Below are 18,341 nucleotides of genomic sequence, written 5' to 3' on the forward strand. Positions count from 1 at the left end.
TGGCTGGAAGACTGATGTAGCTAAAATGATAGAAGAGCTTGCCAGTGCAGTGCCTCAAGCTTCAAAGAGTATTAGGGCATAACTTCTCTCAATGCCACTCGGTCCCACAGCCTCAAAATAGTGGGATGTAGAAGCAGGTGTGAACTCCCTAAATAAACGTCAGCTCCAGAGATGAAGAGGAAGTAATTTCTCAAAGAAAAGTCAGGTGTCAGTTAAGGTAAGGTGTGTAGGACCCTTAGAAAAATAAAGAGGATAGAAGTACTTCCCAGCAGTAAACGATTTCAGAGGGTGCAGTGAAAGGGTGAGCTGAGGGTTAGCAAGAGAAAGATGGGGCTGTTTCAGGAACAGGTGGCTTATTTGAAGCGGGCAGGAATTAGGAGGTAGGGTTCAATTGCTGCACAGGTGTACTGACAACATTTGCACAAGGAACTTGCCTTCCTTTTTGGTTCAGCCAAGAGCTGCACTGAGGCTGTCTCATCCTCCTCTCCTCAGCTCTCCTCTCTCCATATAAGGACCTGTCATGATTTGTTTTCCTGGGGAAATTGTTTTTAATACAGTAGTAGTAGATAATTCCTTCTGACCACGTGGATATGAAATTACTATTTCAATTTCTGCTTACACCATTTAATAAATACAGTATGATGGTGATAGAGATAAATAAGGTCAATACAATGGTAAGCAGATTTTCTTTTGAGAAATTAAAACTAATATATGAAAAATTCTTTTGAAAGGCACAATAAATATCTTAAAACATTGTTCTTTGTTATCATTTTAGGAGCACTAAACCTGAGTGAGGTTCTAAAATTCTGTAGAGATGTACTTTAGGATTGCTAGGTTATGAAATTATAGTTTCCTGTTTGTTGTTTCCTTTTAAGAAGGTCAGTGACGGCAGGAGTTGTACACTGTTATGACTCGGGTTCTTTCTACACCAGCAGAATGAACTCAATTATCTTCAGAGCTTTCGTACAGTCATGACTTGGGAAATGAAAAGAGTGCTGGGACAACCGAGAACATGCATTTGAGTGTGTGTGTGTGTGTGTGTGTGAGTATGTGAGTGCAAGCACGTGTGTGTGTTCACAGAATATACTGTCCTTTCATTGGTATAATAAAGCCACATTGCCAAAATGAGTCAGTATGAACTAGAAATTCATGCTTTCAGTAATTCAGTTACCTTTTGCCAGTCAATTTTTTTCATGCAAAATTACATCCTGGAAGTAACATAACCTCTCATTAATCCAGGCAACGAACTGAACAGAACCACCTTTTCTCTATCACATTGCTATCTTTCTATTGCAAACTTCTTAAGGGCCCTTGATTATAAATATTTTAGACTAAGAGGTCTTCCATGCTGTACTAGAGTTGTATGTAAAAATAAAGTGATTAGAGATCAAGAAAAATGTCCAAAAGAGGATATTTTTAAAATGGATGATATCACCAAGAATAATGAAAATTTTATAAATCTTTATTTTATAAAGATTAACTGTAATTCCTATAACCCACCTGTTGATAGTAGAGTTTATACTCTTTATAAAACTTCAGAAAATATATCACAGCATTTGTATAAATAATGAATGATTTGTTGGAGCTTATGAAAATTAGAACCATTATAAATATCAACTAAATGAAAAAATAATTTCTATTTCCTCTAGCCAAGGGAGATTCGTGAAAGTTATTCCCATCTTTTTCAGGAACTTCTCCAATCTGTACTTCTAAGAGATGGATTCATTAAATATGTTATCATTTCCCACACATTTATGGAGCTTGTCGAGTGACTATAAAATGAAGGTTGAAAGTGTGTATAGGCATGTATGTAATCATGCATGTCTTCATATATTAACAAACAGGCAAAAACACACACACATATGCATACCATTATTGGTTGAGTAATTTTTACAAACCAGGAGTCCAGGTAGAGGGAATAAAAGCAGCTGTACTGTGATGGATAAGAAAAGTGTGTAGCAGGTAAGGGCCTGATTTTCTGGGACTCAGAAGAAGGTGGACACCAATTCCCCATCAGAGCTGATGGGGGTGTTCAGGTACAGCCAATCAGAGAGCTCATGAAAGCAGGGTATAAAGGGACAGGGCCCCGAGAAAAAATGCCTAACATGTTTGCATGCCTCCCTGAGCCTGGAAATTCTACATCATCGTTCACAACCAAACCCAGAAGTCACCTCCAAGCATTTCCTAGATGTAGGAACACTTAGATTCAAAGAAAATAAAGCAAATAATTAATATAGCAGTTATTAACTAGAAATACAAAAAAGTTGTATAAGGGAGGAAAGGTAATCATAGAGCATCACTTGGCTCAGTTGTATGCAATATTTACATAGTCACAAGTAAAACAGAAAATTGATTTTTTAAAACTTTATTTTTAGAGAGAAGGTAAGGGAGGGAGAAAGAGAGGGAGCAAAGCATCGATGTGACTGAGAAACATCAATCGGTTGTCTCTGTACACACCCACACCTGACCGAACTCTGTGACATGACCAACAATCAAACTGGTGACCTTTCGCTTTTTCCCCCAACCAACTGAGCCACACAAGTTAGGGTCATAAAATGGATTTTTTGAGGAAAAAAGAAAAAAGAAAGAATGAGATAATTTTCTAGGGGGATGAAGTTGGGAAAGTAGTATGTGTAAGTAATAAGCTAAGTCTTATGTACCATAATAGGAAGTCAGTAGATGTCTAAAATTGATGAATCAAGAAGTAGTATTATTTAAAAATACAGAGAGAAGAAAGTTAAGAGTTAACAATTTGATTAGAGGAATGTAGAGATGACCAGGACCTCATTTTGTATAACATTTTTATATAAAACTATATGCTTGTATGTGCATATAGTATCATGACATAATTTTAAGATTTTTTTAAAAGAAGGCTTCTCTGAATCTCTCCACCCTCTTACCTTGAGCCCCCTCCATACTAACTGTATGTAATAGGTTCCAAATGTCTGCCTCCCTTCCCAGACTAGAAGGACTGCCTTACTCCTCGCTGTATCCCTGGAGCCAAGAACAGTGTCTAACACCTGATAAATGCTTACTTAGCACCTGTGGGAAAGGGTGGATGAATGCAATTACTGAATGATTGGAATTGGGCATAATGTTAATTAAGTCTTTTAGGAATAAGAACAACATTTATAACAATAATAATAATTTACTATTGTAATAATAATGTTAATAATTATTATTGTATAGCTGGAAACCCCAAGACCTCCATTCCTTATAACCTGGATTTTACCAACTTGTGGTGTTTCACCCTATGGCATGCCTACGGGATTTGTCCCTTACATTCCACTTGCTGTGCTAGCCTTCTAACCAGACAGACCCTCCTCACTTTATGCTTAAATGACTAACAAGAGGCTAGTCTTTCTGTGCCTCAGTCTGTCTCCACTCTACCTCACCTTTCCCCCACAGACCCCCTCTACCATCCCAAAACAGTTCCACATCAGGATTAGTCCAAATTTCCCAATATTCTTCTTGTGTTACATTCTCCTTCAAGAACCACAGTTACACTTTACCTTCTGGAGCCCAAGGTTCTCTTCCCCATCTTCCATCTCCTCCGGAATGTGGCCTCACTGGCCCATCCCTTGTTACTTCCTACACCTCCACAGAGCTCACCATCTTACTGGTCAAGCCAGTCTCATTATTACATCACACTCAGTCCTACTTCCTACCTTTTATTACTCCAGACACCTTTTCCCAAAAAGACCAGAGCATCCCCATGGCCTGGGAATATAATGTTTCTGTTGAGATATCTACAAAGAAAATAATCTTCATGTACATAATAAATAATGTACTGCAATCTCTTACTTTTCTGCTGTGGAAACAACCTCATCTTTTCCTCCATATTAAAATGATTTCTAAATAGAATTGCCTTTAAAAATGATATTTTATTTTCTTACTGAATATAGCTTTCAATGTTATGGATTAATAAAATGGACCTACGTAAATTGTGCTTCTAAACAAATAGTGGAAGAGGCTGATATTTTTTAAAAAGCACAATTTTAAATACTACTTTTCTTTTAATTTCAAAAATTATTTTCCTGCTTTTTTTCTGCAATCTTAAATATGTCTTAATTTCTTACTAAATGATTCTTTTCTCCTTTTCTTTAACTCAGTCAGACCATTAAAAGAATTTATTTGATGAAGTATTGAGGGGTCTAATTGTTTAATAGGCAGAAATTACTCCCTGCAAGTGTACTTTAAAATTGGCAAATATCAAGCATAATCACAGATTCTTTAGAAAAATCTACTTCTATACAATAGGCTAATTGATTATAAGTAGACAGCACTGGCCACAATTTAAACCCAGCTTCTAATTTCATCCAATCTTTTTCTTTAACAAATGTAAGTGGCTAATTGGGATCAAATTAGTCCCCTTGAAGGAACAATTGGCTACTTATCCCTGATTTTCAAGATTTCAGTGGTCTGATGCACCTTCAGTTAGCTCCCCCCTAGCACTGGGCCTACAGATCTAGAGTTTTCCCCAAAGTTGTCAAAGCCTTGTCTCATGGTGGGAACTCTGTAGTCAGATGACCACTGTATACTTTAGACTATGATGATTTCTTTGGAAGAATCAAGGCAGTTCTTAAGAAAACTGAAGCCAAAATGAGACATATTTGCCTAAAAGGGAAAAATGGAATGGGACTGGTTGGTTCAGATAATTGCCTCACCTCTCCGGACTTTGCACATGTAGACAGCTTGCCCATCTGTGTGATTATAGAAAGTACTTACTCATTTTTTCCTTGTCTTTATTTTAGTGGTGCAACCTATGCATTGACTTGGTAGCATTTACCAGTGAAATATTCAAGGGAGCAGTTTTCCAGTCATTGGATGGAATTGTTGTCTCAGCTAACTGTAAGCTACGGAAGATATTCACATTAAAATCCAAGCCTCAAGATACCGCTGATAAAGATGGTATGTTCAAGTTGCTATCAAGATTTTTAAAATCCTCCAATATGTTTTTTAAATTAGACATGTCTTTGGGGAGCGCATGAGTTGATAGTAGTGGTTTTCTTAAATTTAATTTTATTTTGGAAAGAATACTTAACATGAGATCTATCCTTTTAATAACTTTTTAAGTATACAGTATGTAATTACTGACTGTAGGTACAACGTGTACAGCAGACCTGTGGAGCTTATTCCTCTCCACTGCCCCTTGATTAGTAACTTCCCATTTGCCCCTCCTCCCAACCCTGGCAATTCCTTGGGTCCATGAATTTGACCATTTTGGGCATCTCACATGAATATAATTATGTAGTATTTGCCTCTCTGTAACTGGTTTATTTCACATAGCCTAAGTTTTCATAGTTCATCCCTGTTGTAGAATGTGTCATTCTTTCCTCTGGATTACATGTTTATTTTTACTGTAGCTAAATGTTACAAAGATATATTTTTTATTTTAGTTGTAAGAAACAGAACTCTCTCTAGGTAGTTAGGAGGGGAAAAGAATTTATTTAAGGAAATTAACTGGTTCATAGAATCTCAGGGAGATTCAGAAAGTCAGGCTTGGAAGCGACAGCCAAGATTACACCCAGCCCCTGCCACATGACTATTCCAAAGTAGACCCCAATAGCTACTGCCCCTGGGCAAGGACTTCATAATTCACACCATAATTCTGGGCTGTGGGTTCCAGAATTTCTGTCACTGCTGCTCCTGAAAACTTTATGTCTTCTTCCTGCTTCTCTGCTGAACAAAGACTGACGTGGCTCTGTCTGGTTTGTAGAGCCTAGGTCTAATGCAACAAGGGCTGGCAAAGCAAATGTCTGATTCCTGACTAGGGAGAGAGGACTAGTACAGCAAAGTCACCAAATTAGAAATGTTCAGAAGATATTGGACATCCAAAATGCTCTACATTTGTCCACTATACTATGTTACTCTGTTTACATTTCTTAAAGTCATTTGGGAGAAATATTATGAATATATTAATTTTCTAATGATCATGTTAAAATGGAAAGGTTTTTAAATTATTCCTCATAATATTTCTAGAAGGACCAGAAACATATACATTAATTATTCTTTCTATGATTGATGAATAGTATTCTCGGCAGGTAACTGAGCCACCTAGAACTCATTAGACACCACAAACTCTCCTGCTAAGATAGTCTTAAACAACTGAAAGTATTGGGAACATACTGATGCTTCCTTTTGATTTTCATCTGGGATTATTTTTAACAAAATCACTTCTAGAAGCCCAGGAAATAGGACTTCGTATAAGATGCCAAAGGTGATTTCTTAGGAGTTTGTATGTAGACTTTAGACTTCTACTCCATCTGGAAGAGTGTGTGAGAAATCCTTGTTTGGTTCACTGTGGAACAGGACACTGTGCCTGTAAATTTTATTTGATAATAAAACACAGCAGTGCACTAATAGCAGCTCCCTAATGAAATCACAAGCCAAGAAGTATGGCCAATAATTTATGTACCACTTAAACTAAAGTCTATGTGAAAAAAGGAAAGATTTTATTTTCGAAAAAATAGCACCCAACTAATAAGAAACCTCAAATTTATAGAAATATATGTGCATTCTACCTCCGATCATAGGCAGTGAATTATAAACTGATTAATATTTTTAAATAAATGTCAGGAAAAGCCCTGGCTGGTGTGGCTCAGTGGACTGAGTACTGGCCTGCAAACCAAAGGGTCACTGGTTCGATTCCCAGTCAGTCAGGGCACATACCTGGGTTGTGGGCCAGGTCAGGTCCCCAGTAGGGGGCATGTGAGAGGCAACCACACACCGATGTTTGTCTCCCTCTTTCTCCCTCCCTTTCCTCTCTCTAAAAATAAATAAGTAAAATCTTTTCTTTAAATGTCAGGGAAAAAAGCAAATCAAAAATTGGCAGAATAAATACATATCTTTTTCTAACTAATTATTCCTCAAACCTGCTAAAATTAATATAAAAATAAAATAGGTATAAGTCCACCAAGATGCAGAGGAGGTACCAACAGACAAAAGATGTTGATAAATATTGTGAGATTGAGAACTGACAACTGATTTACAAGAGCAGAGAAAGCTGAAACTTTTGGGTTTACAGAGAGGTTTACCAATGAAATTCATAACATAGAACCTCAGCAGGGCTCAAGAATTGTCAAGCCCAGGTACTGCCAAAGGCAGGGTAAGTGGGTGTGGCTAAAAACAGGGAGATTGGTTAAAATTCTACATAGGTTTCTACAGAACCCCAGGTCCATCTCCGCCTCCATATAACCAGGAAACAGGAGATTTATTCTCTCGAGAAACTGCACCATTGAGTTTCTGAACACAGGTAGATCAGGTACATGGTATACACCAAAACTAATACAAAGAAAGAAATAAAGTAGAACATAATATGTGTTTTTCTCAGAGTTAAAAACAGATACCTACATCTATAAAATGAAAGTAATTGTTCCTGCTTTACTTCAATAAATATTTTAACCAAATTTATTATATTATAACTTTTTATATGTATATAGAAACATTCACAAATCAAGAGCAACAGGAGGTACCCGTTGCATACAGGAGGCAACCTATTGATTTTCTGTCTCACATCTCTCTCTCTCTCTCTCTGTCTCTCTCTCTCTGTCTCTCTGTCTCTCTCTCTCTCTCTCTCTCTCTCTGTCATCCCCACCAGCCCCCTTAAAACCAATATGCAAATCCTCTAGTTAGGATTTTTTTTTTTAAGTTGTAAAGTTGTACCATGAAAGAAACGTAATCATAGTATATTTTGTGGCTCAGATGTGCACAACTTTTTCTTTAATAGGTTTTATTTTTTAGAGAAGTTCTAGATTCACAGAAAAATTGAATGGAAAGTAGAGTTTCACTATGTTCCTATTCCCCACACATACACAGTCACCCCAACGATGACCACCTATACCAGACTGGTACCCTTGTTAAAACTGATGAACATACATTAACACATTACCATCGCCCAAAGTCCATAGTTTACATTAGAACTTCGAATGAATAATCACCATGTATCTACTATTATAGTTATCATACGGAATAGTTTCACTACCCTAAAAGTCTTCTGTGTTCTGCCTACTCATTCCTCCCTCTGAGTACTGTCTGGTACCTGCTGCTCTTTTCAGTGTCTTCATAGTTTTGCCTTTTTCAGAATGTCACGTATTTAGAATCATGTAACCTTCAGGTTGACTTCTTTCACTTAGTAATATGCATTTAAGATTCCTGCATGTCTTTTCTGGCTTTATAGCTCATTTTATTTTAGCGCTGAATAATAGTCCATTGTCCAAGCACCACAGTTTACCCAGTCATCTACTGAAGGACATGTTGCTTGCTTTCGAGTTTTAGCAACTATGAATGAAGCTGCTGTAGACATTCTTGTACAGATTTTTGTGTGGACATAAAATTTCAGCTCATTTGGGTAAATACCAAGGAGCACAATTGCCAGTTCATATGGTACGAGTGTGATTAGTTCAATAAGAAATTGCCGAAGTGTCTTCCAAAGTGACTGTGCCATTCTGTGTTCCACCAGCAATGAATGAGAGTTCCTGTTGTTCCATGTCTTTGTCTGCACTTGGAGTTGTCAGTGTTCTGGGTTTTTGCCATTGAAATAGGTGTGTAGTAGCACACCTTTTTACATATAATCTTAATTATATAAAGCATTTACTAATAACTTATCCAAAAATTATGAAAAATCATATTTGGAAGATGTGGCTAGGGAAGGAAGGTGGAATGCTGGTTTAACAGTGCTAAATCCTCTTTTTTCTGAAATAGAAAGTCAGAAGTATTATCTAAAACTGTTAAGTACAGAAATGTCAGTATAAGGCTACTATTTATAAATATAGAAGTAACTACAGAAGATTTAGAAGATATAGTTGAAAGGCTTGAAAATGGTGCCTCTGCATTTAGGAAGTAGGGGATGATTGAAGTAGGAGGGCAGCCATTAGGAAATGATGGGATGGTATTTTTTCTCATAATTGTATAGTACTCTTTGAATTTTTGAACAATATACATGTACTTATTTTATAATTAATTTTTAAATGAATAGATAATCTAAAAGCTTCCAAAAACAAGCATTGGTGTGATTTCTTTCAGGTTTTCAAAATGCTTGAAAAGTAGGCTTACGTGTGGCATCTCAGATTACCTCAAATGTTCTGAATAGACCTGGGGAAGCATACTGCAGTCCAGGGTATTGTGGAATATGGCCTCATATTCCCCAGTTAGCTACAAGTACCGAACCTTGTACGAGTACTCACCCTCTCTCTCTGGTTCACTTTCCTCATCAGTAAAGTGAGGATAATCATTGTTTCTTGGTTAGATAAGTACTATTATATTCCCAGTGAACATATGTGTGTAAACCAAGTCATCTTTGTTTAAATTAAATTAAATTGATTAAATGCATTATTTAAATTGAATTGATATTATAGAGCCTAAAGACATGGATTACTATTTCCACAGTTAGTTGCTGTGATCATGTACCAACTTTGTGGTTTTGTATGTGCTCTGAATGTGTCTGAATTTTGTTTCCTCAAAAATTGCTATAAAGTTGTTGTGAAGATCCAATTAAATGTAAAAATATATGTAAAAAGACAAACTATAATGTAATGTGTAGATGCTAAACATTTATCTGCCTCCTGTACATCGGGCACTGGGATGTACACAGCCTCTCCTTCAAGGAGCTCAGGGTCTCCCTGAACTTACATGCAGATCACAATACCTGGTACAGACGTCCCTAAGGCCTTAACAAGCATTAAGAAGAGAGTCTGGAGCACTGACACCTTACCTGAGGGAGCCACTTGGTGAGGCACTTGGAGTTTGCAGACCTGTTAAGAAAAACTTCAGCACTAATAAAAGGTTGCCATTTGAATTTGCCAAATTACAGCATTAAAACAGACAAATAAGAAAAACTACAATTATTTTGATTGTTTCATTGAGCATTTAAACTCACACACTCACAAACACACACAGGGAAGTTCTTAATTTCAGAATAAAGACTGACATTTTCACCACAGACCAATAAAAATGACTTCATGGATCAGAATCTGTCTACAAATCAGTGTTTGGTCGATATCAATGTAGAGAAATAAACTTTGGAAGCTATATTCTGAAAGAAAAAGAATAATTTCCCAAGTTATGAAAGTGGACAGTGGGAAGAGAAAGCATTTCAGGCAGAACAAAGAGCATACATGTTTAAAGATGTGACATCATGAATGGATCTGATTTTCAAAAGAACGGAGTTCAGTATGGTACATGGTGGGGTAAGAGGCATGATGTAACATCATATTGCATTACTAGGCTGCGTACTTTGGGTAACAAAGATGTAGAGCCAAGTTCCTGTCCTTAGAGTTCACTGTGTAATTATAGACACTAGAAAAGTTAACACTACAAGAGTTCATTCTGAAGACAATTAGATAAAAAGGACAAAGGAGAACATAGTGTGGAGCACACTGAGTGTCCCTGGTCAAGGAGATTGGCAACAGGAGTGATAATGGTGATGATGACGTTGATGACTGGTAGCAGTGGCTGTTGTAAACACAATATATATGGACTTAATTAAATGCTCATACAACCCTATGAGGCAGGTGTTGCTATTACCCTTATTTTACAAATAGGGAAACTGTGACACAGAGAAGTCAGATAACATGCCCAATGTCACACAGCTGTTAAGCAGTAGAGGCAGGATTTGAACGCTGGCAGCAGGACTCGAGTTTATGCTCCTACTCACTACAGTGCACTGCCTCTCCTGGGAGGGTAGAAGGAGGGGTGGAATTTACAATGGAAAGACACAAAAGTTGTCATGGAATAAGAATGTCAGGATTTGGTGACTAGCTGTGTTTAGGGTGTCTGTATTACAATGAATTACCCTATCTCTGTCTTCCTTACTGAAGGAAGGGCCCTTTTCTTCTGCAGAGACAGATTAGTCAGCCATAGTACTGAGACTTTTATAACAGGAAACCTCTTACCTGTTTTTTACATTCCATTCTGGGATTCAATTAATAAATACTGTATTAAATGCCTGCTTGAGCTCAATACTGTGTTGTCTGTGGCTTATTTAAGTTCCTACCATTTTACTCTAGAACCTCTTAAACTCACCAAAGCTAGAGAGTGTTGCCTAATCCTTTGCTATTTTCTGTTTATACTGTGAATACAATAGGAAGTGAATTACTAGAACCTTAAAACAGCAATTAAGTAGTTTCTCACTTTTCCAGAAGAAGGACTTAGGCTGGACAAGTAGTATAACAGGCTGATTTAATTTAGTTTGGTACTTTAAAGCTTCCTGAGGGTACAGGGAGAAGTATTTTTAGGTATTTGCATGACTGAATTACTGACTAAATTGTATCCTTCTGTATTTTTGAAAAAATAGAATATATGTATAGATAGGAAGAGAAAGAGGAGAGAAAGAGAAGACAGGAAAGAGCAAGTGATTATCTACTAAGCATGGGTGCATGCTATGCCAATGATGATTTTACAGGTTTCCTGACTCCCTAATTCAGTATTCTTTCTAAGTTATCAGTACTGGGAAGTATGTGTTCTGTGTTTAGAGATGCAAGAAGAGAATAATGAAAGGTGTGATTCGAGACTGAGAGACTCTTGAGGGCATAGGTTGGGTCTCCACATTTTTATCTCTTCCACATGCCCTGGCACTGGTATCCTGTCATAAATGTTTGATGAATTAATGAGGTAAGGATTGGCTAACTGTTCATTCAATTATTCACTCATTTACTGTCTTTATTTAATAAACCTTTATTGAGTGTCAAGCAACATGAAGAAAATCATCCCTTCAAAGGTCACAGAAAGAAACTAGAATCAATGATGTCTCACCTAAACAGACTCATTGAGCAGGGAAGGGCCTTCAAGGTCATCTAATCCAATGTCTTAATCATACTTATGAGGAAAACCAGGCCAATGTTATATCGCATTGAGGTCAGGAGGCATCTTGCCCTGAGGTCACAGGTGGAATTCGAGGCCAACCATTAACCATTCCTTGGTTAACTGATGGTTCAAATGGTTAACTGATTAACCATTCCTTCCCCAACAGTACACAAGTTTAACTTTCTCAGCAATTGGAGAGGTTTAGTGTTTTTAATAATTAACATTATTGAGTGTTTTCCCACCTCTCTCTTTATCTTCAGGTCAGGTGAGTGTACATCAGACCCAATCTCATCAGTTTAAAGCTGCATTCTCACTCCTTTCTGCAGGGGAGTTGAATTTAAAATGCCCTTCCCTAGCAAACAATGCAGGACAAGAAAGGGGATAATGTCCCAGCATTACAGAGGTGCCCAGCAACCAAGAATAGATCTCGCAAATATGGGTCATGAATATCTGTATATCAGTACTTACAATTATTCGATTAAAATATCAGTTTTATACTTAAATATATAAAATATTTATATTAATACTTCATATCTGAAAAATTCTGAGGATAACATTTTCATTTACAACAGCATCCAAAATAATTAAATATCTAGGAATAAATTTAACCAAGGAGGTGAGAGACTTTTCACTGAAAACTATAAAACATTGCCACAAGAAATTAAAGATAACCCAAATAAATGGGAAGACATCCTGTGTTCATGGATTGATTGCAAGACCTAATTTTATTGAGATGTCAGTATTAATTACCCAAAGAGAGCTAAAGATTCAATACAAACAGACACTTCTCCAAGGAGGACATACAGAGGGTCCAGAGACATGTGAAAAGATGCTCAGTATCACTAGCTATCAGAGAGATGCAGATTAAAACCACAATGAGATACCACCTGTAGGATTATATCCTAAGAACTGTGAAACACCAGTCCAAAAGAACCTATGCACTCCAGTGTTCATAGCAGCACAATTTATAATAGCCAAGTACTGGAAGCAACCTAGGTGCCCATCAGTAAATGAATGGATCAAAAAACTATGGTACATTTACACAATGGAATTCTACACAGCAGAAAGAAAGTAGGAGTCCTACCCTTTGCATGGATGGAACTGGAAAACATTACACTAAGTGAAATAAGCCAGGCAGTGAAAGACAAATACCATATGATCTCACCTTTAACAGGAACCTAATCAACAAAATAAACAAGCAAGCAAAATATATAACCAAAGACACTGAAATTGAGAAAAGGCCGACAGTGACCAGAGGGGAGACGGGAGGGAATTTCAGGGGAATAATGTGAAGGGTTTGCAGAGCGATTAAGGACACATGGACAATTAACCAGGGTAACGGGGTAGAAACGAGAGGGAGGTGGGGAGAGCTGGAGTCTTGGGCTGGGGTGGGGGGGAAAGGCAGAAAACTGTACTTGAACAACAATTTTAAAAAAAGATTCAATACAGTCTCTCAAAATTTCAATGGCCTTTTTTGCAAAAATGGAAAAGCTGGTCCTCAAATTTATATGGAATTTCAAGGGGATTCAAATAGACAAAAATAATCTTGAAAAAGAATAACAAAGTTGGAGCATTCACACTTTCAAATTTCAAAACTTACCTCAGAGTTACAGTAATCAAAACAGTTTGGCCAGGCTACACCAAAACAGTCAGGCTAGACATATAGACCAATGGAATACAATTGAGACCAGAAATGAACCCACACATCTGCTTTTGACAGGGGTGTCAAGAACATTCAACAGGGAAAAAAACTTCTGTGACAGTTGAATGTCCACATGCAAAAGAATGAGATTGGACCCCTACCTCACAGTATATAAAACAGTTAACTCAAAATGGATCATTGACCTAAATACAGGGGTGAGCAAAACTACATTTACAGCTACTATGCAAATAATATGGTAATCAATAATAACATAAGAATAAACTCTGTGTTTCACGTACTCATGAATATACACTACTTTTGCCCACCCTTGTGTAAGAGGTACTAGGAAAAAATAGATCTAAATCTTCATGACCTTCAACTTGGCCGAAGATTCCTAAGTATGACACTGAAAGTGCAGTAACAAAAGGCTTTTAAATAGATAAACTGGACATCAAAACGTAAAACATTTGTGCATCAAAGGAGGCTGTCAAATTGAAAAATCTATAAAATGAGAGAAAACATTTGCAAGATAGGATATATATTCTGGTTCTACTTATAGGGAATGTATATTCTGATATAATCTAGTATCTAGAATATACAAAGGGCTCTTACAACTCAACAAAAAAAAAACACAACCTAATTAAAATTGGTCAAAGGACTTGAATAAACATTTCTGCAAAGAAGATATACAAATGTCTGGCAAACACATGAAAAATACTTAACATCATTAGTCATATGCAAATTAAAACCACAATGAGATACCATTTCATACTCACTAGGATGACTATACTGATTTTTAATGGAAAATAAGTGCTGGCAAGGGTGTGGAGAAACGGGAACCCTCACACATTGCTAATGGGAACACTAAATGGTCACCTGCTATGGAAAACAGTTCGGCCGTTGCTAAAAACATAAACAGAGAATTCCTCTGTGACCCTGCAACTTCACTCCTGGCTATATACCCAAAGAATGGAAAACAGATACAGGTACATGTATGTTCATAGCAGCATTATTTCTAATAGCCCAAATGTGAAAATAAGCCAAATGTTCATCACGAGATGATTGGAGAAACAAAATATGGTATGTACAATATTACACACACAGACACAAAAGGTTACATATTGTGTGATTCCATTTATCTGAAATATCCAGAATAGATAAATCTGGAGAAACAGAATGCAGAGTTGAGGTGGTCAGGGTCTGTGGTGCTGCAGGGAATGGGAGAACCTGATTAGTGGGTATGGGATTTTACTTTGAAGTGATGGAAATGTTGGGGAGCTATGTAGAGGTGGTAGTTGCATAGCATTGTGAGTTTGCTAAATGCCACTGGATCATTCACTTTAAAATGCTTAATTTTGTGTGACTGTGAATTCCTCTTCAATAGGTTATTTTTTTAAAACACAACTCTATAAGTATGATTCATTCAGGATAGCTGAGTTTTCAGTGTAATCCAGGATGACTTACTCCTTTTAACATCAATACTTTTTGTTATAGAAAGCACATAATAAGATGTGGTGGTTTCATCAACATTGTAATGAGATATTTTACATAAGTATTTATATTTTATTAATAATAAACACTTATGTAGCACTTGCTACGTACCAGGCACTATTCTTAGCCCCTTATATGCATTAATTCATTTAATCGTCACAGCCACCCTACAGGGTAAATATTTTTGGATCCATGTTTCACCGACAGGAGAGTAGGACACACAAGGCAAACTACTACGCCAAGGTCAGACAGCTAACAAGTGGTGGAGCCAGAATGTGAACCTAGGGCACCTTGCTCTAGAATCTGTACTTTTAACCCCTATAGTATACTGCATAACAATGTCTTTGTTCATTGTACAGTAAACTTCCTAAAGGTTGGGATTCGAATCCATGTCAGGCCTAGAGAAAATCTGATAGTTATAGAACAAATGAATGAATTAACAAACAAACAAAAAAAACCCCTGGACTTTGTATCAGTATTTTTATAGACTAAATGTCTGTATCCCCCTAAAATCCATATGTTGACACCTAATCCCCAAAGTGATGGTATTTGGAGGTGGGGCCTTTGGTTGGTGATTAGGTCATGAGGCTGGAGCCCACATGAATAGGATTAGTGCCCTTATAAAAGAGAGCCCAGGTACCCTGGCTGGGGGGCTCTCTTGGAGCATTGTCCTGTGCACCAAAGGGTTACAGGTTAAGTTCCCAGTCAGGACACATACAGGAGGCAACTGATCCATGTTACTCTCCGACATCAGTGTCTCTCCCTCTCTCTCTCTCTCTTGCTGTCTCCTTCTCCCCCTACTTTTCTCTCTAAAATCAACAAAGATATCCTTAGATGAGGATTTTTTTTAATGTTTTTTTAAAAAAGAGGCCCAGAGAACTCCCTCACCCCTTCTGCCATATGAGGGTATAGAAAGAAGATGGCCATCTCTGACCTGGGAATAGGGCCCTCACTGGACACCAATCTGCTGGTGCCTTGATATTGGACTTCTCAGCCTCCAGAACTGTGAGAATAAATTTCTGTTGTTTATAAGCCACACAGTCTACAATATTCTTTTATAACAGGCAGAACAAACTCAGACAAATGTTTTGGCAGTTAGAGAATTTTGTGTTTTCTGCTTATCTCTCACTGGTGTTTTAGAGAGGTAAGATTTTATGTAAATAAGAAACTGTGCTAGGCACTGCAGGCTATTCCCATAGAAATAAGATGAATATAATCGAGTCTGGGACCAGTGAACTTTTATAAAATTAGTCCTTATTTAAACTATATGAACTAGGAGAAGCCATGAACAAAACAGATTTATAAATATCCCTATTTTACAAGGCATCCATCCTCCCCACAAAAAATGGGAGTGGTGATTTTTATTGGAGACAGTGCTTTATATATATATAATCATGTCTTAAATCTTAAAGCTAGTTAAGATCCTCATCAAAAGTTATTAGACACCTACAGAATGGTTCATTTTATGGTGACTTTATGGCAAACAGAGTTACAATGTCACTCAAACATTCTAATAATAATAATACACTAACTGATACTGAGAGCAAAGACATCAGAAAACCCCACAGCCTTGTTGTGTTTGGATACAACATGAGCAACTCTGTCAGCTTTTCCCTTCATGTACCATTTTGCCATTCTGAGCTGACCATTACAACCAACATTACGTTCTTTCAAATTTAACAAAAGCAGTTTGAATTCAACTATGTCATTTTCAGGCGTTAATTAAGCAGTCTACATGTTTCCGTACACAGTCTATTCCAGAAGACAGAACCTGTCTGACAGAACAATGCAGACAGGCCCCGGTCCCTTAATATCTGATTCCCAGCTTGATTTGTTATTTGCCATCTGGGGAGAAAGATGTGCCATCCAAATAAAATGTGTATGGAGTACTACTTTTCAGGATGTAGCTGTACAAAGAACAACCAAAGAAAAGTGGCAGATTTGGCAGCTATGTTTAATCTAGGTCAGCTGTTATTAAGGGGCTTTTGTCCGTGACCATTTATAGAGCATCCGCTTTGACTAAATACACCATTGGGATTATCCCACCATTCTCTTCCAAGCTAGCAATGCTTTGGCAGAGCAGACTTTCTTTCAGTTCCTAGAATGCACTGGAGTCCTTTTTGCCTTCAGAGTCTTCAAATGCTCTCCTCCCTTCATCTGAATGATCACTCCTTCCCCATGTCACCAGGCCACTTTCTGCTCATCCTCTATGACTCAGGTTAAATGTGTCTTTATCAGAGACTTTCAGTGATACCCTGTGCTGTTAGACTTCATAACACCTTGAACTTTTCCTTCAGAGCACTTAACAGAATTATAACTAAATAGTTATATGTGTATCATTTGTTTCATATTCTCTGCTAGGCGTAAGCTTCAAGAAGGCCAGGACAGAGTTACTCTAAATCACCACTGGATTCCCAGCAACTAGATAAGTGCTTGACACATAATAGAGGTTTAATAAATATTCGCTGAATGATAAAAATGAGTAAATGAATGAATGAAGACAGGCCATGCCCTCTATTTATTCACAGTATAGCACTGATTACTTTTTATTGTGGGATGCTGTTTTCATAATTCTTATTTTTAAATTAAACTATAAGTGCTAAAAACCCAACAAAATAAAATGACTTACTACTTGGATGTGGTGGGGGTGGTTAGCGGTGAGGTGTGGGTGGTGGGGAGATGAGTTAACGTCCATTTAGGTTTATCAGAACATCCAACTACCAGGTCACCAAGCTCCCTCATAGTTTTATCTCACAAAAACGAGACTGATTTTCCATGTATTCCTCCACAGAGGCTCAGAGAAAGTTTGAGGATCAATAATTGCTAAATTAAATGGTCTTAATGATTAGTCTTTATTTTAAAATAGTAAACCAATAGTTTTTTTTTAATTTCTCCTTTTATTGAAGATTTTGTAATTCCCAGAGTTTTCCTCAAATAATAATCCAAAAAGTAGTGAAGTAGTTCCGGGTACAAAGGGAGAGTAGATGGACAGAAAGGGGAGGTGACACAGGGAATCTGAGTTTTTTCATGTGAAATCTGATTTACATGTCAGTCACATTCTTGTAAGATTCAGATTGCCCGTGCAAATGTGGTTAGAGTTTACACTTACATAGGATGTTTTTTGAGGGATGATTGATTAAATTTTTCTTACTACTCATATTCACAGTTACACAAACAAATTTTCCATTATATTTTAACATTTTTATAAAGAAGAAAATAAACCCTATGCTTAAGCTAACCATCAAAAGTTATTTTACATTTTGGTATATTTCTTTGTCTTTTTGCCATTCATACATTTTATTTATTAATTTCCTACAGTGAGATGAGAGTTTTATATATATGATTTTTATTTAACTTTTTATTGAGTCTTTCCCATATCATTCAACCATCCTTATAAATATAATTT

At 37.0% G+C, this 18,341-nt stretch overlaps 1 protein-coding gene across 7 annotated transcripts in view; it reads left to right on the forward strand.

Moving 5' to 3' along the window:
- The window catches only part of CFAP20DC (CFAP20 domain containing), a 228,669-nt gene that overhangs the window by 107,784 nt on the left and 102,544 nt on the right, over positions 1-18,341 (forward strand). For all 7 annotated transcript variants that reach the window (XM_053930177.1, XM_045192383.2, XM_045192384.3 and 4 more), the window contains one exon: positions 4,755-4,911. In XM_053930177.1, the coding sequence (XP_053786152.1) occupies positions 4,755-4,911 (157 nt within the window). The remainder of the gene's footprint in view (positions 1-4,754; positions 4,912-18,341) is intronic.

Source organism: Desmodus rotundus, chromosome 8 (genome assembly GCF_022682495.2).
Source record: "Desmodus rotundus isolate HL8 chromosome 8, HLdesRot8A.1, whole genome shotgun sequence".
NCBI lineage: Eukaryota > Metazoa > Chordata > Mammalia > Chiroptera > Phyllostomidae > Desmodus > Desmodus rotundus.